Genomic DNA, 27,002 nt, shown 5'->3' with positions numbered 1-27,002 from the left:
CGCCCGTCTCACTGACACCAACCACGCTGCTACGTTCAGAGCAGGCAGCTTGGCTGTGGAATGGCTTAACCCAAAAAAAAAAGTTTCAGAGAGGCTTTTACTCACCCGAACGATCGGAGATGGCTCCTTCAGAGTCAAAGTTTAGGTTTTCAGAGCTGTCAGCAGTGCCGATGGAGGCTTCGGATTCGAGCGTTTCATCATCAGAGGCGCGGGGCTCCAGCGTCAGCATCTCAAACGTCAGCTCCTCCCTGTGAAAACCAACCCGTCACCCAACAGGACTGATATGGGGGGGAAGAAAAACAAGAGGGACATGGAGAAGTCCTCCAGCTCATCCCGGGAACAGCACACCAACCCTGGAACGCAGCCGCGCTCAAGTCATGCCCAAGCTGAACCTATAGGCATCGGGCATGGGAGTGAGCGTGGCTTGAACTGAAGGCCAGACTCACTTCTCCTTCTGCAGGCTTTCGATCTGCTCAGTCAGCACCCTCTCCTCCTGCTGCATGGCTGCTTGCTGCTGCTCCGTGACATCCATCTCCATGGCCTCCTCGCTGCTCATGGTCTCCTCAGGGACATCCGACACCGAGGGCAGGCGTACGGCGACGGGAGACGTTGGGCTGGGGTAGGTGCCGCGCCGTATGCGTCCTTTGCCCTGGAGATAAATGTCGGTGTCAAGCAAGCCCCCAAACAGGATTATTTGGCAAGCCTGCAGGACATCTCAGGTGCCACCAGCTTTCTCCCCTGAGCATTCTACTCCCAAGGAGCAGAGGAGATGGCCCCAGCCTCTGCTTGCACCCCAGAGGCTTCAAAACTCATGCCCAGCTGGGAGATGTACCAGGAGCACTCAGCACACTGGGGAAGGTGGAGATGAAGCCAATGCACCTTGACCAGCTACGCATGACCCAAAAAAAGCCAAGCACATGCTGCGTCTACAAATCTGGGCGGTGCAAACAACAGTGTTGGCTTTGGATGGAAGGAAATGAGGGCATGCACACGGGGACACTGCCTGTTCTTGGGCAGCTCGCCCTCCCTGGCAGGAAGGTATCACGAGACTGAACACAGTGGTGCTACGGGACGGCAGGTTGAAGAGGAGGAGGGTCTGCTAACCAGGTGGGAAACGGGAGGAAAGGCTGCATGAGAAAACTGGGTGAGGACCAGCTGGAGAGCAGCAAAAATAAATGGTCAGAGAAAACATCCTTCAAAAATATAAGCTCCTGCAAGACACCTGTCAAATGCAGCAGTGCCAGAGCTACTGACTTCCACCTGCAGTAAAGGGGAGATTTAATGCAGCCATGCCAGCAGCCCCTGTGCTGAAGAGCCCTGAGGAATCATGTATTTTTACTAGTATTAAGACTTCTATGAAAATGGTCTCAAATAAGGGTATCATGGATGGGGGAATATTACACATGCAGCTGGACTCTACTTTAACTTTGGAGGAACAGCTCCACAGATCTGCTCCACAGGGTAAAAGAAAAATACTGATTTTGGATATGAAGGATGCTGTGGAGAAGCTGCTGGGGCACACATGTTAGAAAGATTTTAATCGCGACTGAGTCATAACTGAACACAACTCATTCTCTGAATTCAGGATCCTGAGCTGACCAGGTCTTAGGACACCAGTGCAAGGTGCAAAACCCATCATTTGCCTCCGCTCCACTAAAAAGCTGCCCTCGTCCTTCAAACGATCATTTTATTTCTTAGGTGGTGAATACAGATTCCCCTTCCAGTTCTTGCTGTGCCCTGCCCTGTTCGCAAGCTCATTGCAATGCATCTTCTCTTCCTGTAAGGCTCTCTAAGCACAGTAGCTGGGACACCTCTTGGTCTTTCTCATAACGCACATGCCCAGAACATGGTGAAAGAAATGTGAGCAGGGATCTTTCTTCAAGCTGCAAAGCATCCCTGTGCCGATGTTCATGGGACACAGACCGTGTGGGAGGCAATGCCGAGCATCTCTTCCATCTGCAGTGTCTGTTAAGTTCTCCACACCATACAAATGCTGCTGCTTGGTGCTGAGATGTGAGATTTGCTCCATTTTACCCTTTCATCTCCCAGTGTTGCACCTGGGATATCTTTCTCCAGCCACAAAGAAGCTTCTGCGCCCCAGAGCAACGTTGCTCTGATGGCAACCTCATCACGTGGGCTCCTGAGCTGAGGCACAGCCACCTGAATCCTATTAGCAAAAACCCCTGAGCTCCCAAAGATCCCCAGCACCTCGTGTACTGCTCTCCCTGCCTACGGGGTGGTCAGCAGCGAGCGGATGCTGCGGTGACGACGTACACGTGGGCTTTCAGCAAAGCCCTCTCCTCTCCTGGCTGCCGCGAGTGGAAAATTTCCTGGTGGCTCGGATGTGCGTTTGCTCACAGCACAAGGGCTTGCGCCTCCGCCGCTGGCTTTCCTGCGTCAACCGAGCGCTTGTATGGGCTGAAATGAGGAGAGCAACACTGCTTTCTGGTGTATCTAATGTGGCTGCCAAGACTGGGGTTTGCTCCAAAAGCCCCTGAGCCAGGGGCTTGCAAAACAGTGTCCAGGGTAGCATGGTTCAAACCCAGGTCTCCTTTTTCCCCAAACAAGTGTGGATACAAAAGGTAAGGAGAAGCATCATGGGCTGAAGGTGGTGTAAAGAGAAATAGCTCCACAAGCTTCCCTCATCCCAGGGCAGTGTTCGTGGTCTGTGTCTATCATCCTACGTCTACCACAGTCTCACTGAGGAGCACATTACTGCAGCGGCTCATGCTGGGATACAGAGGTGAGGGAGGGCTGGGGACATAAGGAGCTGCTGGGTCCCCAGATTCATCTTAGGCTGTCCCAGCCATCCCGGTGCAGCTGGCCTTGCATCTAGAGGCCTTTGGTGGATGCCTTGCCATCCCCACAGCCTGCAGGATTTACCCACTGTAGCCAACGCAACAGCTTCACGGCACGGTGCCTAAATGCATCCCAAGCAGAAATCGTGGATGGAAGGGAAGTCAAAGAAAGTGAAAGTCAGAGAAGCACAGAATGGGAAAAACAAAAACACTAAAGAAAAACAAGATGTGAGGGCAAAAGCTGCTTTTCATAGAGCTGCATGCAGGGGTGAGGGCAGCCCTCGGGGGAGCCCGGCAGATGCGACCGCTCCTGCTCCTGGGTGGGAACCGGCCGGTCCGAGAGAGGCGCCTGCACAGGGACAAGACAGGAACGTCACGGACAATGGCCGGTGGCACGGGGCTGGAATGAGCGGCGGTCACACACAATGGAGGGACGCGGCTGGCACAGAGCACCGTGCAGTTAATACATACCGGGATTGAACTGCGGGTTATGCTCATAAATCTAACTGCAATTAGTACGGGTTTCTGGATTAGAGAGGACATGAAAAGGAAAGCAGAAGGTTAGAGTGCACATGCCATCGCCCTCCAAAAGAACCATTTTTTGTTCATTTTTGTCTTTTTTTAACCGGGACGAGTGAAGCAGCTCTCTGCTGCATCTGCGCCAGCGCACGGCCAAGCCCCAAGCTTGGCAAAATGACTCTGGGAATTGCTTGGGTTTAGTCCCAGAAGCAGCACCCGTGGTCAGAAGTGCCCCGAGGGCAACAGCAGGCAGCTCGGCCCCGTAGCACGAATCCAGGCCAAGGCTGTCCTGATCCCACAGCCAAAAAGCCAAACATAGCGTGTCGGCAGCCCGCTGGTGTGCCGGGGCGAGACGGACCCAGACCCCGCCATCGCTCACCCCAGAAGCATGGAAGCTCGATGAGATGGTTCAGGAGCCTTGGGGGAGCTCGGTTTGGGTTTTGATAGCACTATTGAGCTCATCTGCACCAAAAAGAGGATGAAGCAAGGCCGTGGTTATGGGTTGCTTCTGTCCAGGTCTCCCTGGTGTTTGTGCATGAGGTGACAGCAAGGTGGTTGTAAGCAGAGGGCAACCAAAGGCTTGATTCAACTTAGGACCCAATTGTTCAAGTGCGCAAAATAAAGCCTGAAATGTAACCAGGAGCCTGTGAGCTCGAGTGACTACGTCTCCACGGTGCCTTCTCTCAGGCTTCTGGCAGACTTCCCATCGCCTTTGCTGGACCCTTGTTTTTGCAAAATTCCCTGAAAACCCGGGGAGCTGCCATGGGGCTGGGCACGGGTCCTGTGCTGCCTGGGGTGGGATGGTTTGGCAGGTGCGAGGGGGCAGAGAGGCTGGAATAAGCAGGGGGAGGTAAGGCAGGGTTACTTTGAGTGAAAGGAGAGGACAGGAGAGAAGAGAGCGTCAGAGCCAGAGGGAGGTCTGACTTTCCCTGCAGCAAGACAGAAATCCTCCGGGGCTGTGATGGACACACCACGGGAACTCCCGATCTCCTCCTGGCTGCAAATTCCCTTGGAGCAGGGAAGGGGACACGAGTCTGTGAGCAGCAGGGACGGGCGCAGTGTCTCACCATCGACCTGCGGATCAGGGACAGGCGGCTCTTGGCTTTGTTCTCAGCGAACTCCAGGCTGTTGATGTCCTTGAGACGAGCCTTGTATTTGTTCATCTGCTCGATGACAATTAGTTCTACGCAGCTGGGGGGTAAAGAAAAGACATAATTGGTGTCGGAATGGATTTCATTTGAGCTGCCCCTGCCTGGCACAAAGATCTGCCTTGCTTGAGAGCTCCAGTGCGCAAGGATGGAAAAACCCAAGGAAATTCCCTAAAAAGGGTGGTAAAGGACTTCAGATGGACCAAGGAACTTGTACTAGGGGAATTAAAGACCCTCAAGGGTTGAAGCAGAGAAACTCCTGCCCTGGGAAGGGGGGGATGGGACAAGGAGAGGAGGATGCAAACCTGTGAAAGGTAGGTTGCTTCTGAGCTGCAGATGCACACAGACTTGTTTGCATGCAGCTGAGACAGTAACGCAGCAACACAAGCTCATTTAGCTGTCTGAGCCGACTTTTTAATGCTGTTGGGATCGTGTTTGGGGAAAAAAAAATCTTTCCACGTAATAAAATTAGAGGATGTGCTATAGCTGAAGTCTACAAGAGGAAGTACAATGAAATCCCTTGCTGGGACAAGTTTAGGAGATTTATTCAAACTCATTCAGAGGTAGGCAGGGGAGTCTAGTGGGAATGTTTTTGGTATTTAAGGCCAAAAAGGGTCCTATGAGGTGGGTTTCCAAGCACATTCTGGTCTTCAACAGTTTTAATACACTTACTGGAGGCAAAAAACCTCTTTCAGTAGCCCAGCCTTTCACTGGATAGTTTCCCACTACAGTTCATCTCAGATGTCTCCATTACCCATTTTTAAATCTATTTAGTGAGCCAGACTGAATCTGTACAAGTGCTTTACTTTTTGTAAAACGTTTGCAATCAAACACCTTAAAGAAATCTAAGTATATAGTATTGCTGCCTACTAAAAAACCTCATATTTTCCTCAAAAAAATCCCAGCCACAAACAAGCAAACAATAAATCCCAGCAAATTAAGTAAGAATAAAGACTTAGTTGTTAAATGAGATTAACCACAACAGCACAAACTCCACTTATTCTGCTGGGCATGAAAGGTGCAGAGAGCATGTTTTAAAATCCAGGAGAGCGAGTTGATCTGCTCTGGTGGATCCTCCCTTCCTTAATAATCCCCATTAACCACCGCCTGGCTGTTGAGAAAACATTAAGTACTTCCTCAAGATGCAGTTAATATGCAAAGCTGTACAGTGTTTGTCACTTCCAGGCTAAAGCTCTCTATTTTTGAGCCATCTGACGGTACTGAAGGTTATTGAGTCGTAAGTGGTGACGTGGCCATGGTCACAGAGCAGGAGCTGGACCATCCTGCCCAGCGCCACATCCTTACGTGGTTGTTTTACTGATGTCCTGAACGCTCTGCAGCGGGTCCGTCGTGTCAGGGCAGCGGAGGATGCAGGGAGCGAAGACGATGGCCAAGGCGTTAGCTGACATTCGGTTGGTCTCTTCCTGGAGGGCAATCCTAAAAAAATAAAATAAATACAAGGATTACTAGAGAAGACAGGGATGAAGGCAGCTCCTTTGCCTCTACCACTGGCAGCAAGGAGCTGCAGCCTCCCCGCCGGTCCCGTGTACCTGACGAGGTGGAAGATGAGGCGCTCCAAGGTGCTCAGATGGGTGCGGGAGAGCTGGTCAATGACCGAGTAGACTCCCCGCACCGTCTCCTTCCTCTCCTGCAGGCCTGCAGAGAACACACCAGCCTTGTCACAGGCACTGCTGGAATCTTCACTGCAGCACCCACCACCAGCAAGACATCTCCAAGCCATGGGGCTGCAGCAAGGGCTCTCTTCCCCCTCATTCCTCTCTCAGCAGGCTCTCTCTGCCCTCCTCGCACTTGGCACGCTCTCAGACACACTGCTTTATTTACTTTTTTGAAAGGGTTGTTTGTTACAGCTGGGAGCTGGAAAGTATACTGTACTGCTAAAAATAATATGCTTCTATTTCTTTCTCCTGTTTAAAATGGTACATTCTTCATGCTTACTATCACCATTGAAAAGACAGACCTGGAGAGCAGGTTGAAATCTGCTGAACTCTGATAGAAACGGATGCTACCAAACACAGGGCTGAACTGCCTGTGGCTCTGAGTAAAAACAAAACAAAAAAACCCTTACAGCAAAAAACAGACTTTGAAACTGGACAAATAAGACTGGGTAAAATCAGATGCTTTGGGACTGAAGAGCAAGTAAAGAGATAGACACATAAAGCAGCTGACATTTCCCTTAAGAACTGATGATCTGGAGATGATCTGTCATTTAAAGATCTTATCCAATGCCTCACCATGGGCACGGACACCTCCCACTAGAGCAGGTTGCCCAAAGTCCCATCCTTGAACACCTCCAGGGATGGGGGGGGGGCTCCACAACTTCTTTGAGGGTGATGAGACCTGGGAAGATGTTGCCCAGAGAGAAAAATTTCTTTCTTATACCCAGTCTAAATCTACTCTCTTTCTGTGGCAGAGGATGTTCCTTACCCATCGCCCGCAGAAACTCCTCGTACAGCTCAAACGTCATGAGAGGGTTGGGCAAGTCTCGGAGCCACTGCTTGAAGACACTGGCAATGACGTGGATGTTGTAGTCATCTAAATTCACATTATCAATGTCTGTTGGTTGGGGTTCAGCAGCGTATTGAGAAGAAGGCATAAAAACAAGAGACAATGATCAATATTAAGCTGTAAGTGAAGCCAGTGTGTGGACAAGCTATACCTCTATGACAGAAAGCATCTATGTACCACCACACTGCATTCAGCAGCAGGAAATCTGGCATCTGATTTCAGCTTTACAAGTTAAGACTAGAGGAAAACACATTTTCCAAGGCAAGGAACCTTGGGTGGGATCAGGATTTCTTTTCTTGCTGGCACCATTTCTAAAACAGAGTTTTCCCTCAACTATATATATTTTTTTCTGTGTTGCACCCAAAAAGAACAAGCCAGTGACTCTAAAACAGATTTTGGTTTGAGCACTTGGTTGGAGATGTGAAAGCAACACTTGCTTACACCAAACCTTGCTGGGGCAGAGATTTTTCTTCTTCTGTCTTTTTTCCCTTTTACCTGTATCGAGTCCTTGCCGCAGCTCCTTGATCTTGTTGGTGGACCCTGATTTTCTGTAAATGCCCTCTGTGTACAGCCCATGCATTTCTATGTAGTTGATCAGCTTCTCCACCAGCACTGGCACAGCTCGCTCCTCGCTGGTCAGCCGGGAGAGCTCCACGCCAAACTGCCGAGACGAGAGCTCGGGATCATACTGACAGGGAAGAGAAAAATGCAAAAGGGCCTGAATTCCTTCCAGAAAGCAATGTGTCAATGTTCAGGCTGTTTCAAACCATCCAGTTTACCTGCAAGTCACAAGCAAAGGAGGACAAGACACCCCTGGACCTTAACATCAACCTGATGTTTTGCTATTACCAGCAGCCTCATAAATGTGCACAGTCCCGGCTTGCAACACAAAATCAGACGCTGGGCATGCACCTGAAGTCATAAACATTTGGGTTTTCTTTGTTTAACCACCACACAGTGGTTACAGTGTTCTTAGCAGCTGGGCATTGTCCTCTCACCTCCTGCCCCTCCGGCACCATCTCCAGGAATGCCTTCACCACCTGAAGATGATGCACAAAGCAGACCTAACAAAATTTTGACACAAATACCCAGTCCCAGCAAAGGGAATGTCAGACAGCACACGCTGCAATGCAGCGATGAGCAAGATGACCCTGAAACAGGTCACAGCTCCTCTTACAACCACTCCCACACCTTTGCTTTTCCCACACCTTTGCTTTTCCCATTCAGTGTCATCCTTTTGTCAAAGAAAACATTATCAACCTCATGAGATGATGTGAGAAAGATGACCACAGTATGCTTTACAGGAAAAACGCTCCCAGGAAGCAAGTGGGGAACATCTAGTCCCAGCTACCAGCTGAAATTCATAGTCTGCTCTTCTACCAGCCCACCACCATGAGATGTGACACCACAAATGCTGCAGGCTACTTCACTCCAGTGGGAAGTCAACTAACTCAGAGACATGGACAAAGCAAGGGCAAAAGCAGTTCCACGTCCACCAGGAGAGATGAGCTCAGCATTTGCTCAAGCTCACCACTGTAAATCTGAAGAAACAGAACCACTCCGGGACAAGGTTAGAAGGCAGTTACAAAATCAGCCGTTGCCGGAAAACAAAGACATCCTTCTTAAAGCATAATACACAGTCTGTGGCACTCTGTTGCTGAAAACAACCTTAAAAACATTAATGCACCAAGCACAGACAAGCCAGAGCCTTCCTACAGGATGACCTCAAACTGCTCAAATGGAGACACTGTAAATTTATTTCCTCGTGGACAGCACAAAAACTTTCTTGTGCAGAAAAAAAAAAAAAAAAAAAAAAAAGAAAAAATGAAATGAGAAGGTTCCAAGCACCTCTGAGCAACCATTTAGAGCTGCGATTATTTTTAGGTTTCATTTTTCATGGAGAGGAACAAAAAAGGACTGAAAGATCAACTTAGGCAAATACATCAGTATCTCTTTCACAACATTTAAATAAGAAACTCACTTCAAGTAGTGCTATTTTCCTGAAAAATTCCCCTAATGTCCTGCAAAATTTTCATGGCCTCAACTCCCTTCCTGCTCCATTTCTGGGTGGGTGTCATGGAACCATGGCCAAGGTGCTGGGCTTGGACTGCAGACCCAAGAGCATGAGGACCAGCCTGTGAAGTAGTGGCATCTAGCAAAGCCTAAAGGTCTCCTTCCTGTAAGGAGGAGGCTCAGTTGTTCAGATCTCAAATCACAGATGCAAAAGGTCTAAAAATATGCAAGGCAATGTCTTTGAAAAAAACAGTGATCTCATTAAACTTCACAGATTTGTAGAACAAAACCTCAGAGAACCCATTGCCAACTCTTACAAAGATGGACTGCCAGAAAGGGAGAAATTGCAGAAGAAATATTGTATCAAAGCAAATATATTCATATATACATACATATATATATATGCACATATATATATATATATATTCAGATTATTCCTTGGGAAAAATGTAATCATAAGGCTTTATGGAGGCTGTACACCTGAGAAGCCTCTTAGGGTCTGATAAAGCTTTGCACACATTATTATCCTGCCTGCATTATTATTTTGGGGGCATATGCAGCGCAAAATAAACTATTCAAAACAAAAAAAGAAAGCTTGATGACTCATTGTTAGCTGGGGCGACCTGCTGCATTCATTCACTGTCAAATATACCCTTGTATGTGGTAAACAATACTTAATTCACCTCTAATGAGCAGAGTAAGTGCTTCAGCACCATCCACCCACCCTTCTCCTCTCGCTGTCCCCATCCTCAACTGCAGTGCGGTGGCTGTTTGGGGACTGTGCGGGGAGCCCTATCAGGGAGCAGCAGGGTGAAGAACAACCTGTATTTTTGCCTTTTGTACTGGGAACAAAGGCTTCAGCCTTGCAAAACCCAGGCTGGGGGTGCTGCAGAGGGTTGTGTTTCTGGCTGCGGGTTGCAAGAACCCCACTGGCCACAGGGGAGCACCCTGACCTTCCAAGAATAAACATAAAACCATGGCAGCCAAAACTGCAGCACCACAGAATGAAAAAATTGCACACCATGAAATGTGCTAGACATTGAGAGTTCTCTGTGTAGCACTGACTCTGTTCAAAAATGTTATATTTTGATACCAACCACATTTTGAAGTACTCGAAAGCTATAAAATGAGGCAGCTTTCAATTATTCAGCATGGTTACAAGCCAGGAACACCACTGCAAGATGTGCTGCATGACTGGACAGATGTCTATCTTGATGCATCTCTGTATTACTACTGAAATATAAGCAGTCACAGAAGCAGTAGCTGGAGAAACCTCCAGGGAGCTCCAGCCCAACCTTCTCTCGATGAAGGGTTATTGCCAGCATCGTACTGAGTTCTGTGCTCGTAAGCATTTGTTAAAAAAAAGGCTAAAAAAGATTGGGATGACAGTCAGAGAGGTATTTAATGAGAGAAAAGGAATGAGAGAAACTTACCTTTTTGGAGCACTTGGTCGTGGTTTTAAGACAGCACTTCTTGTGACAAGCATATTTACATACTGCAACAAAAAAAATAGTTTTTAATAATTCAAAACTTCAGACCTCTGCACAAATGTGAATTAAGTAGCTCTTAGGATTTGTGCATGTCAAAAGCATGTTGAATTTGCATTCTTCAGGGGCCAAGTCTATATTAGACTGACTCAAAAAACAGCAAAAAAAAGAAGCCTTTAATTTTAAAGGCCCCATTTTTAAGTCCCTGAAACATTAAAAAAAAAAAAAAAAAAAAAAAAAAAAAACACAACCTGATAGATCAACTCAGAAAATAGACCATGAGTCACTCTGAGCTATTAGACATGGACATAACTCAGAGGTTGGAAAGAGCACCTAATTTGTATTCTTCCTACACTGGATACCAGCCTGAAGCACCACAGGGCTGGTATTCTCAACCTAATAAGAGAATCATTGAAAAAAAAATAAAATTAAAAAAAATGTCTCAACCTTGTCTGTTCCTCCTCCACTTTTCTGGGCTCCCCAAAAGTCCAAGTACACAGAGGTCAAATGGTCTAAGCCCAATGAACTTGTGATGGTCACAAGAATCACAGCATCCATCCCACAGGCTGAAGCCATGGGGTACGTTTGCCATACCTGCCACAGACTCTCTTTACCATCCCTTCTGAAAGCACAACTTAAATGTGGTTTGAACCATAATGTAAGTTCTGGAAGGAATGCCAGCATGAACTTACCAGTGGACTTCAGAAATCCTTAAGGTTTGTCTCAAAAGCTGTTCTAATGTGAAAAATCCCAAATATTTGAAACTGGGGTTATAGGAAACAGTAGCAAACACCTTTCAGAGCCCAGAACCCCAGGACTGTAACAGAAACACATGAAAAAAAAAGCAAATGGAGCATGCTTACATTTACAAACAGAAGCCCTGTCCATTATCCAGATCAAGGAAGAACAATATTCACAGTAGGTGGGGATGCTGTACTGGGTCGCCTTAAAAATGTGCCCATTGTGCTCTTCCACCTGTGATGAAAAAGATTCAGTGGTGAGAGAAAGAGCTGGATGCAGAGACTGCTGCAAAACAGGGAGCCTGACATGGCCTGCTCTCCAGTGTGGGCTTTTACATAGAACCAGTCTGCTATTTGTGTTTCCTTTTTGGACCAATAACCCTGTGGACAGCTCAGACAGAAATCCTGCCTGCATAGGAAACAAACCTTCTTTTAAGCACATTAGAAACCAGCTGCATTTGACTGTGGTTGACAGGTCAACCTCTCCCTGTTGAAAAGCACTTCTGTGCATCCACTGCCCCTTTTTGCTCTGCATCTTTCCCAGTGCTATTATATCCTTCAGGACAAAAACTCTGTCAGAGACGTAAGATACGTGCTAAGTTTACAAAGTAACCCAGAGCAACACTTTCTGCTTAATTCCCAGTTCTTCTATAATAATTCCTGATATTATATTTACTGTCTTGACTGATGTGGGACATTAATTCTTTAATGCACAGGCCCAGAGTGCTCAACTCACCACATCCGCTTCTTTTTTCCTCCTCTTTTTTCGTTCCGTTTTTGGCACCTGGTATTAAAAAGACAGTCAAGCGTATTTATGGGCAATTCCCACAAGTAAAGCCTGCAGAGGTCCCGTATCTAACTTTTTCTACCTCTTTCCAGCCCCATCCTCCAGTGCACCTGCGGCCCCATGAAAACCACTCCAAGAAATGCTCCTACTGCAACTGACCGCCCGGTGTTCAGAAATCCTCTGGCCAACTGTCACCATCTCCATCTCAGAGCTGGGATTAGCTGCCACTCCAGCTCCAAGTCCAGCACCTGTGACCTAAAGCTCTCCGATCTCAGGCAAGACACCCAAGGGCACAGCACTGCAGCCGGAGCTGATGCTCAGCCTGCTCAGAAGAAATCCTGTGCAGAGAGCCTGGGGAGGACTCGCAGCAGAAGAGCTGGAGAATGGGATATTTGCTTTCCCTGCTCCACAAGAAACACCATCTCCCAAGCCCAGCCTGAGACCCAGGGGTGGTCCCTGCAGACAGCAGGGAGAAGAAAGTGAGGAGCTCAGGTTTGTAACAGACAATGTGAGCTCCGACTACTCGACCAACTGCACCTAGACCCTGAGGACTGTCACTACCACATAGCCTGCTCCTGCCACCAGACCAAGAGGGATGTATGTGGTCACTTGGGAAATGCTCAAGAGACTAGGAAAGCACAACATCTCTTAGAGAAACAAGATGATGCTTTAATGCATCCCTCAAAGACTGGAGCTGCCTTTCTGACCATCCAGAGATGGTTGCAGATTTGCCCTGGAGACAAAGTCCACATGTTGGCAGTGGCCAAGACCCAGCTCGACCCAGATGTGAGCTCAGGCTTGCTGAGCCCAGTGAAACACAACCAACGACTCATTCCTCTTGTGCTGTCTTATGTTGTCCACTCCATCTTACAAAAGGAGAGAAGACAACAGACTTTAAGGTGCACAGAGCACAGCCCCACAGAAAGAGAGCTCACAAATCTTCAAGGACCTTGAGAAAATGCTGTCTACCTTCACTGCGGTGTAGTCCAGGGGTTTGTACTCTATCATATATTCATCCAGGAAGACTTTGAAGGTATTGACCCAGACTTTCACTGGAGACTCACTCCAGTCCCTCTGTTCAAGCCTCATGGTCTTCTCAAGGATCTGCTCAAATAAGGCGTACAGGTCCTTATAGCGGATGCTTTTCCCATCATCCATCTTTTGTGGAAACAGAAGCAAAAAGAAAAGGGATTTTTATACACATCAAACTGCCTCCTTTGCTCCAGACAATTATTTTAGCTTGACTGGCTTCCAACTGCTTGGGGAAAATACAATTATGATTAAAAGAAAGAAAAAAATATTTAATGGAGAGTTGTTTCGTGACCTTTGTCAGGGTGGCTTCTCAGCACACAGAGCATAAGGACAGAAATCTAGGCAGCTGCTGTAAGCCACGTCAAATGACAGATCAAATATTACCACAGAGGGAACTTTTCACACAATCTGGACAATAAAATGGCTTGGCTCAGCAATCACTGCTAGGATTCAGAGCAGCAGAAGAGCAGAGCACCACGTTCCTCAGATGTTCACAACTCACAACTTTAACCCACAGGTTTCCAGACAAGTTGGGTGGCAAACGGGAGTTTATTGACTTATTGTCATCTCCCTTTGACTGAGAGCAAGCTGTACTGAAGGGACTTGAAATCTCTTCTCAAAGTATACTGAGAGCTGGCTAATGAGGAAGCATTAGTCCAAGTTTACAGCTTTGTGGGACTGAATACAAAGGAAAAGCATCCTCCCTTTGGGATAAGGAGACCAGGAATAAGGCTCAGCAACATCTCTACCACCAGGACTCACAGCATCTCATTTCTCCCGGAGGTGGAAGTTCCTACCTGCTGTCCAGGCACTTACCGCTAACGCTGAGGAGTAAAAGCTGAAGATGTTTTGTCGGAATTCCTTCAGCGCTTTCTTGAACACTACATCCACCAGCGTGTCTTTCTTGCTGTCCTCATTATCCAGCTCATTCATCTGGGAAGAAACAAAAAGGTGTTACGCAGCAATGTGATTGTGCTGTGGCAGAGCACTGCATTAGGTGGAGCACTACTAAATGAGCAGCTGCTCCACCACGGGCAGTTGATGTTAATAACTACATGTGTCTACGAGGCAGTTTCTCCTGCATGCAAACTTAGCACATAAAAACATGAATGCTTCCCTGGAGCCTTCAGCTTTTGCCCTCTTGGGTCACCCATTTCTGATGCCACCAGGGGTTGCTCAAAGCAGTGTAAGTACCAAAGCTGCCGTGCTCCCATAAAACGACCATGCTGTGCGTGCACAGTGCGCCCATCTTTTTTCCCAAGCCTGCCCTAGTGCACACTGTGCACTCTTCGCAGTTTTGGGAGTGCAACTAAAGCTCTCTCCTAGGTGGATTATAAGTTTCACCTTGCTGCCTTCAAGATAACACTGTTTTGTTGCCTCCATCCGCTCTCTGATGATTTAGCTGGAGCAGCAATGACAGGCATTACCTTTTTCAGGAGAAACTCATCCATGCTCTTCAGGTCGCTAGCACTGGTTATGATCTGCAGGGAGTCATTCTGCCATTGCACGGGCTCCAGAGCCACGTTGCTGATTTTGACACTGCGCTTGCGTTTCACTTTGGGAGAGGGCTCCTTGTTCTCCTTAAATTCCCTCCGGTAGATTCCTGACAGCTCAGGACTCCGGGGGGGTGTCAGATGGTGAGGACCCAACTCTACGGGTGGTAATTAATAAAGAAGAAAAAGTACAAAATGCAGGTTAGTTAACTTGCTCTCTGCCTGACCAAAAATGCTGTAGCAATGTTTGTTTGGTATTTGATTTCACTGAAGCTCTGCAATATGTTTTGCTTTTCAGCATCCCCTGAATTAGGTGAGATGAAGCTGTAAGCAATAAAAACGCTTTTTCCCCATGTTCCATGCATGGTGTGAAAGAGAAGTAGGGTTTGTTCTCTGGTAATAATAAAATTTTGTGGCTCCAAATGAATTCTCAGTAAGTAAAAAATCTAGTGTCACGTCCCAGAGCTGCACCGGCAGCAAGACGGGAAGGTAGCACAAAGGAATAATAGTCCTGTCACTAAAATAAGGAGACAGGCTTCGGAATAAACCTGCAGAGGAGAAAAGTACTGTGCAGTGCTTATAGGAAGATTAAATGTCACTTCTCCATTGGTTACTTCCTCTATCAAGAGGGGAAACATCTGTTGGTGTCCAGACGGCTGCCTGGAGGATTAGCTCCACAGTGGAAGATGGAAGGTGCTGGTGACAGCACACAGCTGGCTTCAGGGGGTTGTGGAGAAGAGTTTGTCCTCTGTCCTCGTCCCCTGCCTCCCAGAACAAAGTGACAATCCCTACTTGTAAAACTTCATAGAAATTTTGTAAGAAATAGTATTTGTTTGGTTTGCCGCACACTATCTTTTCTGAATGTTTTCTGAATTCCTCCAGACCCATTTTGTGCCCTAGCATCTAACTTCCTTGCTGCTGTTTTGTGCTCGTGTCACCCATGAAGGCAAGAGAAGTGAACCAGCTCATCATTTCTATTTGTGCAGTTTTCCAACTCATTCTCCTACACCATCCTCAGCTAGACCGCACGATCATACATGGTATTCTAATTTACAGGTATCCCAACCCTACAGATAAATGAACTTATCGGTTCTATAACTTAACCCAAGCCACCATATACTGGGCTACACTTAAAGGTAGTGCAGGCTTAAAACAGCTACACATTTTATCTCTGCCATAACAGCAAATGCAATTTCTCTGTCCCTTACAACACAGGTGACCCTGCTGCGTGCTCGCCCAGCACTCACCTTCACCAAGCTGCAAGCCAGAAATCACCTCTCTGTTGGGTGCTTCTTGCTCCGCGTACAGCTCCAGAAGCTCAGACTGTGTAGCAAGCTTCTCCCGAGGGGTCTTCTTCTCCCCCTGCTTTCCCTTAACCCAAAATCTCATCTTGGCTCGTTGAGGCCTGGAAATAATTTGTGGAAAGAACTGCCTTAATTGGGAAAGTGTCCTTCAAGCCAAAACTACCTAAAGTGTCCCAGACCTTCACATCCTTTTAGTAGGAGCTAAATCTGTACAACTGCTAACAGAAAAACCAGACTATTTGTCCCCAGGAAATGCAGGAAACTCCACGTTTCATGTTGCTGTTGGGTGGTTTGGGATGGGATGCCTGGCATATGGCTTCAAAACTTTGTTGTGACATGAACTTTATTACCCCTTCTAACTGGGTGTGTTCGTGGTCACATATGAAGAGATGTGACGAGTAACTCATTCTGATTTTGGCTGGTTGAGCCAAAACCACCAAGCTGGGAACTGGTGCAGCTCAGCAGAGTGAAGGAGATCAAAAAGGGCTTGGGGTAGACTCGTCCCCCAGCTCCAGCCATGTTCCAATACCTCCCGTCCGGGGCCAGGGTCTTCTGCGCAGCCGCCAGCTTCCCGATCTCCCCCTGAGACATGGTTTTATGGAGTTTTGTTTGGCCTTCCCCAGAGGTGAACCGCTGCACCGTCTGTAACAATTCAAGGATGAATCATTCAAAAATGAGACAGTTCTTGGAATTCCAGAACTCTTTAAGCAACAATTAGACATTTCATTTGTTATGAATGAAATCTTTATTTCTATCTGCCTACAGGTGAAAATCTATGTCCCTGTCGAGCTAGCTGCAGCTCCTTCAACTACAGAAATATTTCATTGGCTTCTAAAACAGAAGGGCATTTCTCTTACTCCAATTCTATCTCGAGGTCCAACCTTCTTCTCCCTGTAGCAACAAATGCTGGAAGTCGGTGCGCACTGAGCCACAGGCCCTCATCACCAAGCACGCAGAACTGCTCAGCCACCTTGCCCTGGGCTGCCCAGCTCTCTGGCTGAGAAGAGCCCTGTTACCGCGATCGTTAGTCACGCTTAAGTGATTTGTGGTGTTCCCCACCTCAACCTTGTGCCTGTCATCAGCCTCCATTGGAGACTTTGCAGAAGGAAAAAAAAATAAATCTTTGTGCCAAGGACACATTAAAATGTACTCTTACGAAATAAGAGATTAAGCAGCTTTAATACAAAGGCTCTCTGCCTTTGTCACCTCTTTAAATGCCCCGGGATCATTTTTAAAGGTGACAGGAATTTGCAATAATCAAATGTTAACAGGGTTCCATGAATAATAATATCTACTAAGTTCTAAAAATGTGGCTTTAAATTATTCTGCATTATACAATGATAAGTTTTGCACCATTTCTATTATCTTGCACTTGGCAGGAGACAAGGCAAGCGACGGTGCTTTCCTGCTCCAGAGGCTGCAGAGGCCACAGCCATGACGCTGTATTTTAATGACTAGCAGTTGCTATCCAAAAAGCACGTCCCAAGAGGCAGCAAAAATGGAGATGTTACCTTAGTCCCTCTCTCGTCACACACTCACAAAGCCTCCACCACTGTGTTATATGAGCAACGTTTTTTATCTTGGGAAATATTACTAAAATCTCTCTTTGTTTACCCAGCATGGAGGAGGAAGCCATCCAAAGGCAGCCTGGCAGTGCGCAGCCCAGAAATATTCTTGCCATATATATATATATAAATACATTTTGGCTCTTGGAGGAGAGCCTTTCAGCACAAGGAAAGCAGGGAATCAGGCTGTATGAAATGATTTGGGAGATCTCTTCTTCAGCTTTCCCTTCACCTAGATGTTTCAGCTGAATGCACCGTGTTTTTAAGCATTTCCTTTTCCTCCATCAAAAATATTTCATATAACATTCAATAAATTATGGGCCGCAGGGCAGTCACATTTACCACACTTAGTCTCCCATTATTTTTCACCCCTGTACTAACTTTCTGCCAGCCAGGAGATGGCAGCACGCAAGGCAAAACTGCCACTGCAAAAGAAAAAGCCGCTTAAACCATCAAAGGGTTTCTTGTTCCTGTTGTTCTTACATTTAGGTGATGATTACATATAAACTGTGGAGACTTGCAAAGGAAAAAGGGACCTCAAAACCCATGAAAGTGATTTCCATCCAGTGACCCTATTAAAATATTTGCCCCCATGACATAACATCTGTAACGCACTTTTTAGACAAAACTGAAGCATTTTTTTCTTGTTATTATTAATCAAAACATGCTAATAATCCTGTTCTTCATCAAGGGGATATATCTGTGAGCCAAAGACCAAAGTTAAAATGACTTGGGGTAATGAAACAACTAAGGAATAACCGGATGCCAAATAATACAAGCAATGAAGTACTCAAATATAGAGGCGTAATGGACATTGTGATTGCTCTGTGCAGGCGATTCGGCATGTTTCCTAGAATTGCCTTGGCTTGTCTGAGAGATAAGGGGATGCATTTCAGGGTAGAGAGGGGAAAAAACTCTGTGAAATTCTGTTGAAAAGGGCTTTTTATAAAGCAAAACGCAGCAGGGACATCACTGCCTGCTGGATGTTAATAGATAGGGTCTGAAAACGGCCCTCATCTTTACCAGTGTGGAATAAAACTGCAGAGAAGAAATGCTCCCTGACATCAGAGCATGTGACAGGATGGAAGTGGCGCACAGCCTCATCATTAAGACTAAAGATAAGATTTTGGACTTACTTTCATCACATGTAGATGCCTCAGGGACTGCATGCCTCTCTCTGAAGGCAGGCTTTGTGGGGAGATGAGACTTCCTACCAGACCTCACCTCCCCGTCACCCTCTGGCCATTACCACTACAATCTCTCCCTGCTCTGCCTGTCTTTGATCTGTTATAGATCAGTGTTTCCTCTGCTACCACTGCAAACTCTCCAGGCTTTGAAAGAGGGACCAAAGGCATTTTTGGCACGAGACTCTTCTGTTTGAGGGACTCCTCCAAGAATTTGTGAAGGGCAAGGTCCTCAGCTGGATGGGAAACCTTCCCAGCTCCCAAGACAAGCCCTCCTCCATGCAGGGAACACCACAAAACACCATGTGCGTGCAAACCACGATATCCAGGGGGTCCGTAGTCATGCCATGGAGCAAAAGGGGACAATTTTTTTTTTTTTTTTTTTTTTTTAAACTCTGAAAGAACAACCTCTATTTTGCTTGCCCATGCTAGAAAGAGGCCAAGCAAGTTGACTTGTCCCCAGCAGGCAGCAGTGCTACGTGCTGTGTTGAAGGGCTTCCTAAAGTGCAACACTCCCTCTAAACAGCTGAGGACAAGAGCTCTTCTTCCATGGCTGGCTCTTCAGGGATGTTTGAGATCAGTTGGTGACAAATGACAGAGATACTCAGGCTGCTGTTTGTCAATTCATGGCTTTAGTACGGAGGTTGGAGCAAAACATATAACCACTTCATTATCCAGGGCCCTCTCTAAGAGCCTTTGCTGAAGGCAAATATATGCAGAAGATATTTCTGGTGTGGTTTCTTTAACCAAGGCTTTCTTTCTGTCTGCTGGAGGGAAGTTCTCCAGGCGTAGGTGCAAAACACAGACACTATTAATATGCACTGACCACAGCCAGGAGCTATTCCTCCCACTTGTACTTGTCTCACTGCAAGGCAGGTATATCCTTGGTCAAAAAACTCAAGCAACCTTTGACAGCTTGGTCTCGTCAGGAAGCACTTTATCCTTAAAGACACGTCAGCTCTTTGCAGATAACTGTACCTTAAGCAGCCAACTTGTATACTGGTGCACCTTGGACTTCAGCTCTGGCTGAAGATGCTCTGGGCTACCCCGCACTTAGGTCAGGAGCATCAGTCTCTGGTGGGCCTGCAAGTACCAGCTGGTGACACTCAACCATTGACTTGGTGGTTGTGAAACCAATGGGTAAAACAGCCGGTTTCACGCCAGCACAGCTGGAGACTCATCACATGCTTAACTTCACAAAGTCGCACTTGATCTCTGTAGTGTACTAGCAGCCCTCGGCCATCGAGCAGCACGTCAAAAGAGGCTTTTTGGAAAGTTGTGGCTGGTGGCAGGAACCCTATGAATAAACTATTCACTAGGAGGGCAACCAGCCTGTGCGTGGTGACTGCCTGGCGCGTCTTCATGTGAGCATCACAAGAGGGATATGGCTACACACACATTCACCTACTTGAACCCAAACCAACATGCACCATTACTGCCCTATTATAGGCTGCTTCATCACTTGCAACACCCGAGCAGGCTCTGCTAATAAATATGAATAAGCAGCTGGATTCTGCTGCTTTAAAAGCTCTGCCCTCTGGGTGTGGCGATCCTGACACAGACAAGCCACAAGCCAAAGAGCTGGTCCCAAACCTGCAATACAGAATACAGACGGAAACACTGTACATGTGGTCAAGACATACAGACATACGATACCACTGGGCACACAACTTTAGAAGCAGCATTTGCTAGAAAGCAGAACTCAACCGCACAAGGGGTTGCGTCAAGGCGAAACCGCTGGCTAAGCCTGACCACCAGTTAGAGCTAGTGATGGAGCGCAGAGAAGAGGGATACAGGAGGAGAGACGATACAGTTGGCACCTACTACTACTTGCATGCAGTGAGAGCTGTTAAACCAAGTGAGCAGAGGCCCAGGAGCATCTCTAATGAGTGGGATGAGCCAGGTCCCTCCCAAGGATGGAGTTTCCCAAGCATTAGCCCAGCACCTTTTGTGTCTCAGCAGAGATTGCCAGTGGAAAAGACTTCTACAGCTAAAAAACTAGGGGTTTGTAACAGGGTAGCCTCCAGGAACACAGCATGGCAAAGCCCAGGACTCTTGCCACACTTCTGAGCTGCTGCTTCCAGCATTTCCAGGGACCAGGTCCATGTGCCATTCAACTAGGCAGCAAGACTGTGGCAGAAGGAAGTCCAGATGAAAATGCTGGCATTTAGCATCAATCATGGAAAAGTTTGTTGCCTTCTTGCCAAGGTTCCCTCAGGCTCCTGGCTGCATGCACTGAGCATTTACAGAGGGACACTCCAGGCAAGTGTGGCTTTCCTACAGGTCCACAGGTGGTTTTGGACCTACACCTCCAGATTTGGCTTCCTGTTTCTCCCTTTTTTTTTTTTTTTTTTTTTTTTCCCCATTTTAAAGGAGTCTTTGGTTGTTCAGCGTAGGCAAGGTTGAAGAGTTTTTTTCTCATTGTGTCTTCAAATATGTGCCTCAAGTAAAAGTAAAGGTGCAGGATAGGAGGCACTGTTTTTGCATGTGCAAGTTTATTTAAGCTGACTTTTAGCCAAATAGGGGAAAAAAAATATAAGCTGGTCCTGATATTACTCCTCTGTAAAATTCTCCCTTTCCTGTTACAAAAACAGGGAGATGAACTAAAGCACAGCCAAGTGAGTTCAGTTCAAAGAGCCACGTCTTTCAATCACATTTCTGCCAGACAGCACTTGAAGTATTCCTGGCTCAAAACCCTTGAAAATTTATCATGAGTAACTTTAAAAATTCAGGGAATTTGTGAAACTCTGCCCCTTCCCAGTGAGGAAAAACGTGTTGTTTATAATAAAAACTGCTAACAGAAAAGTCACGAAAAGCCCTCCTTAGCCATCTGCCTTTCTTGCAAAGGCAGATTTTAGGATCACATGAGATATTTGCTGGATCTGTGGCAATGTGAGCACTTATGGCATGAGACACTGCCTTGGGTTTATCTGCACATCTACTTGGACACCTCTGCCACCTCCTGCCACAGAAATACTGGGAGAGAGGTGGAAGTCACTGTCCTCTTCCACTCCTGAAACCTCTCAGTTCATGGTTTTCTGAACACAGCTTATCCAGGCTGCCATCTCTCCTTGACAGAACCACTAACATGCTTTTTCTCTCTCTCTCTCTTTTTTTTTTTTTAAAAAAAAAAAAAAAACCACTGTTTTATTGACCACTTTACAGGTTTTTGTTTCTCAAAGACAGTATCTGCCAGTATTACTCCAATAATTGAGGACTGAATAATCACTAGGTACCCCAGGTAAGGATACCAAATCAAAAGTTATAGGAGATACAAGGTTCATATTGTTTTCTTTGTTCTCTGTTACTTTTTTTTTGTCCAGTGTTTGCCTTGATCTTTTCTACGCATTTCTGTAGATAATTTTGCTAGAGACAAAGGATCCTAGTGGGAATTTGTAATGGAGGTAATCCTAGTTAAAAAAACAAAAGCTGTGCAATGAGCTGCAATGCTACTTAAAACCTATGGAAACCATGGAAGCTACTATCAAATCATGCCAGCAAACATCCCCATGGTTGACAGAAATTCAAATCATTTCCCTTTCTGTTTTGTACTCATTTCTGCTGTGTTCTCTGAGTTTACCCATCTACAACATCCGTGTGAGTGGGAGAAGAAGCAGTGTAGGATCCGTGCAGCTAAGGTTAGCAAAGAAACGCTCCCGCAGATCTGCTTGCTCCCTTTTTTTTCCAGCCCCAACACATTGGAAAATTACCATTTCGGAGTCACTGTAACAGGCCTGCCCGAGCCGGGCTGCAGGCCCTGTCTCAGGATGAGGAGGTTGGTCAGAGGAGAGAAGGAACTCAAAATTGCCATCGTAATCATCTTCCTCCGTATCCCCCTCCCCATCAGCAAAAGTACCTCTAGTCAAGAAATCGGAGCGCGTCCGCGCCATGCGGGCTTTCTTTTTATGGGTCGGTCTGGGAACCTGCTTGACCAAATGATAAAACATAACAACAACAAAAAAAAAGGTTTTAAAAATAAAAGGAGATTCTATAAAAGGAGATTCTACCAGTGTTTGGCATCATAGCGTAGCTCAAGTACAGCCTTACAACATCGCTGAGTAGCACTGCACTCCACAGAGGACACACACTATTACATGTAGTGCAAAAACAACCAGGAAAACAAAAGCCAAGACAGCACGGAGAAAATGGGACAATAATGGATGTTACTAAAATGGACATTAAAGCAAACAAGACAAGACTGCGTACTACAGTGTTTGCCATCAGGACTGCAAGATCCTTTTCATCCAGAGCAATTCTGTGCTGCTACACATTAATGCTACGAGGGCTTTTTTCTAGAGAAGGTGTGAAAGTTGCCTTAGTGTGACACACCCCCATCCCCAAGAGCCCTGTGCAACTCTTGTGCTGTATACTTCTCTTCTCCAAAGCACTTGAGGGAAAGCTGGCAGAATAAAGGTTTGGGATTTTTTTCCCCTTTTCAATTAAAAGAGAAAATAAGAAAGCTGCAACTTACCTCTCCTCTGCCAGACCCAGGCATCTTAAATGGCTTCCTAGTTAGCTCACCCTTGGGAAGGCATTGATGACTTGCTTCCCTGCTGAAAGGCAACAAAACAGAGATGTTTCATTTTCTCTAAAAGCTTTCCCACCGCGCCAGCCCAGCTCTCAGCAACGCAGAAGTATGCAGCCCGAGCAATCAAGAAGAAATCACTGTTTGAGGTCACAGGTTTTCAGAACTGCTTCAAATTCTTCAAGATTTGACTTAATACCAAAGGACAAGAAGATATTAATTTCTTTTTGCCAGAGCTTCACTCTACCCTTCATGGTAGTTACTGATGATATCTTTCCAGTTCTGTATTCTGCAATGTGATTGCTCTGTTGCAGCATTAAATTTTTTAAGTTCCAGGCAAACTAAAGATGAGGATTTTTGATGTTTTTCCTTTTCCTCTTGCTTATTCTGTGCATGAACAAGTCAGGAAAAGAAACTGAAAGGAGCGTGGGGAGAAGACTGTTCTCAAATACTCACTTCCAAAGCAATTCTCCGGGACCTCCTGCAGATTTCAACTAAACTGGCTCAGAAGGAGAGCATCCTCACTTTGCATCTAACACAGCATTTAAAAATATTCCCATTTAACTTGCTGTTTGTTCAGCTCACTCTTTCTGCCATCATTTCTGAACCATGCCCATGGGTGAGGGCTCCATAAAGCCCTCCACTGCCTTCCTGCTCATGGGATGCTGCTGGCTCTACTGGGGACAAAGGGGCATTTTTATTGACTGTTAAAGACTGCTAAGCCCATTACATGTGTAACCTTTTATGCAAGTGATACACTGGCAAAGTGCATCCATATCCTAAACTCCCTTTGGACAGTTGCTGCTTTTTCTCAGCAATAGTATAATCACCTTTGATGATTATTTTAATTCTACCATTAGCAAGAAAAATCCTGAAATACTCTGACTTGTCTAGTCATTCCCGCTCTGGCCACCCAAAAATCCTTTGCTGTTTTGTTTTTTTCCTTTCAATTTTTTACCTTTCAAAAGAAACCCCTATCATTGTTCATACTTAGGGTAAATGAATCAAGTATCAACTCTCTCTTGCTATTAACACCTTTCACCTGCTAATAGCTATGATTATCTCCCCTGGCTTATATAATGCCCAACACATAGGAGACTTAGAAAGAGCATTTCAAGCTCTTTTTCTTTGTCCCCTGATTTCTGCCCACTCACTGCTTTAAGATCAAAAAATCTGACACTGGTCTGTTTCAATAGTGTTTTTTTTAAAATCTCCAGAAACCACATTCTGCCAAAGACCGTTTTACCCAACAAAGGCCTACAAGGAAAGCCCATCATATTTTTACTCACTGGAGGCCAAAGGGATTATCTTTCGGTGTGAAGAACATGGCGCTTGCCCTTGTCTCCTCGGTGGCCTGGTGTGGTGCTCGGGGCTGCCGGAGGCGCTCTGTCCAAGAGAATGGGCTGCTTGGGACATCCCTGGCATCCGGAGCCAGCCTGGAGCTGCACCGTGACTCCAGCACCGTCCCCGCCTGACCTTCCCTTCGCTCCATGAACATGCTGACAGGTCTGTCTTTGGCAGCACCATGGGCTGGAGAGCCTCCCCTGTTCCCAACGGTGAGACCTTTGATGTCCACTGATGAGGTTGGCGTTCCAGCTGTGGTCGTGCCCTGGGGGTGCAGGATGAGGGCCGACTGAGGCCGGCTGTCTGTTTTTTTGGATGGTTTCAAAGTGGGGTCCTTCGTTCTGCTCTGCTCAGCCCTCTGCAAAGCCTCCACACGGCCCTGCTTCTCAAGCTGCTCAAAGGCTTTGCGCTGTCTCTCCAGAATTTCCTTCTGCTGACGGATCTGCTCCATCATCTCCCTCTCATTTTGCAGCTGAAGTTGCTTTTGTCGTTCTTCCTTCTCCACATTGAGCTTCTCCAGTCTCTTGATGACGGAGTCTGGAGAATGGGTCTGTGTTGCAGCAGCTGTCCCACGTTCCTCTCTCTTGGCAGACTTTTCTCCTTCCTCCCTTACCAAGGCTTTGCCCTGGTCTTGCTCAGAGTCCTTCCTGATCTCTGAGAACGTAACTGTTTTCTCCTCTCTTTCCAATGCTTTATTCCTCAAGTTATTCTCCACCAGTGACTGCTTTACCTTCATGTTGTCCTGTGGTGGAATGTAGAAAGTAGGTAGGTTACTAGAAAGGAAAGTTTCTCTTGGATGCATCTTGTATAGATAATTCTGGGGGTCACAGACCACATGCTCCTTCGCAGTGTGGTTATCGGGCAGCTCAGAGTCTGAAAGCATCCTTCTGCAACTGGATAAATTGCTGTTCACATCAGCTGTGCAGAAAGACTTGTCTTGCAGATGGGGCTGGGGACTGGTAGGCACAGAGTCCTGTGTCTCAGGGGAAAATGACTGCACATCTTGCTCATCTAAAACTAAGGAAACGAGTTTACTTGGGGTATCTTCACAGCTTAACATCTCTAAGCTCCCTTGAGAGCTTTCACTCTCCGGGGTTCCCTGAGGGGAATGAAGTGCCTCTGATACCAGCTCGGTAGACCACCGTCGCTCTTCTGAAGGCGACAGCCCTCCGGTGGACCGGACCTTAAGCAATTCCAAGCTGAATTTTGCCTGTTCCAGCTCACGCATTCTCCGGCTTTCTCTTTTTGCACGAACGACTTTCTTCTGGTTAAGATCCTCCAGTGACTTGGGTCTCTCTCTCACAATTACTTCCTCTTCAGTGTCCATACCACTCTGGCTACTGGCTCTCTCGTGCCTTTTGTACAACAAGTTTGCAGAAGCGTCCAGTGGATCCACATGATTCACCCGATTATTCTCCATCAGTGATTTATGTTCCTCTACAGCTCTCACTCTCTCTTCAAATGAGCCATCCTCCCACTTGGATGGGTCGGAGCCCTTAATTTCCAAAGCACCATCTGCCTCCAGTCCATCCTCTTCGCTAATTGACAGGCCATTCTCCAGCTGCATCTCTTTTAACCTCTGCTCTTTCAAAGCTCTAAACCTGCAAGAAAGCAGAAAAGCAGCACGTTGTAACCTCGTGCCCATTCACATTGTTCCAAGGCACCACACTGGGGGCATCTCATCACCATCATCTCACCACCATCAGCATCTCGAAAAATCCTCCTTGCCAGTCAGGTGCCAGATGATGCAAGTTCATGGTCCATGCACCAAGTGCACTTTCAGTCTTCTCTTTTGCCATCTCACCTACTCAAGAATTGCACCAACGCACCTGAAAGCTTCTCCTGTGCCGATGACAGCAGCTCCAGACTTCATCCCTGGTGTAGATAGTTTGTAAGCCAGGAAACCCTAACACATTGCATCACCTTGGCTTCCTCATCTTCACCATCATGCCTGGGATGCCTCTGGCACAGCTAACAGGCACTCGTACCCTGCACTAAGAGCTATTTCCAGCTCCCAGTTCTTTGTCAGTCATTCCACACCTTACAGGCAGTGCTTCCTGAGAGCGAACCAAGACCTGCCCTACAGCCAGCGAGCCAAGGCATGGCTGCAAATGTTTTTCTCCTCGCAGCAGCTGGCTCGAGTAACTCCTGTCCCTGCTTCTGCCCTCACCCCACTTGCTGACTGATTGTCTGTGAGACAGTGCAGCAACCAGATTGGCAGCCAATCTGAGTTAAAAATAGGCTACTTAAACTGGTGCTGCTGCCAAGAATAAAAAACAACTCACAAGTATTTATGTCCTCGGCTTTCCACTGCCTACGTGCTCTAACCTGAAATAGGCTCTGCTTATTCCAAGAGTAGGATGTGCAGCTAACTGAACTCCTCTGTTAGAAAGCGTGGATGAGTGAAGGATCAGGGCAGGTTGGGACAGTGTCAGTGATGCTATGAAAGGACACCATCATCTGTAAGTCACAGTGGTCTGAGCAGTGCCAGGATTCACATCGACCATACTTCTCCCCACTGGGCACTATCAGAAAGC

The 27,002-nt window shown here is 46.8% G+C and overlaps 1 protein-coding gene across 4 annotated transcripts in view; it reads right to left on the bottom strand.

Annotated features, from left to right (window-relative positions):
• The window catches only part of MYO9A (myosin IXA), a 194,739-nt gene that overhangs the window by 2,754 nt on the left and 164,983 nt on the right, over positions 1–27,002 (bottom strand). For 3 of the 4 annotated variants that reach the window (XM_035335640.1, XM_035335641.1, XM_035335642.1), the window contains exons 25-43: positions 24,411–26,066; positions 23,068–23,149; positions 22,307–22,519; positions 16,377–16,489; positions 15,791–15,948; positions 14,478–14,701; positions 13,867–13,983; positions 12,988–13,176; positions 11,968–12,015; positions 11,355–11,466; positions 10,438–10,499; positions 7,487–7,679; positions 6,911–7,039; positions 6,016–6,121; positions 5,771–5,902; positions 4,385–4,508; positions 3,270–3,323; positions 447–649; positions 106–248 (exon numbers count right to left, since the gene is read on the bottom strand). In XM_035335640.1, coding sequence (XP_035191531.1) covers positions 106–248; positions 447–649; positions 3,270–3,323; positions 4,385–4,508; positions 5,771–5,902; positions 6,016–6,121; positions 6,911–7,039; positions 7,487–7,679; positions 10,438–10,499; positions 11,355–11,466; positions 11,968–12,015; positions 12,988–13,176; positions 13,867–13,983; positions 14,478–14,701; positions 15,791–15,948; positions 16,377–16,489; positions 22,307–22,519; positions 23,068–23,149; positions 24,411–26,066 — 4,058 coding nt within the window. The remainder of the gene's footprint in view (positions 1–105; positions 249–446; positions 650–3,269; positions 3,324–4,384; positions 4,509–5,770; positions 5,903–6,015; positions 6,122–6,910; positions 7,040–7,486; positions 7,680–10,437; positions 10,500–11,354; positions 11,467–11,967; positions 12,016–12,987; positions 13,177–13,866; positions 13,984–14,477; positions 14,702–15,790; positions 15,949–16,376; positions 16,490–22,306; positions 22,520–23,067; positions 23,150–24,410; positions 26,067–27,002) is intronic. The other variant, XM_035335643.1, reaches the window with a different exon arrangement.

This window comes from Oxyura jamaicensis, chromosome 10, assembly GCF_011077185.1.
Source record: "Oxyura jamaicensis isolate SHBP4307 breed ruddy duck chromosome 10, BPBGC_Ojam_1.0, whole genome shotgun sequence".
NCBI classification, from domain to species: domain Eukaryota; kingdom Metazoa; phylum Chordata; class Aves; order Anseriformes; family Anatidae; genus Oxyura; species Oxyura jamaicensis.
Note: the sequence above shows the minus strand (reverse complement) of the source record. Positions and strands in the feature narration are given on the sequence as shown.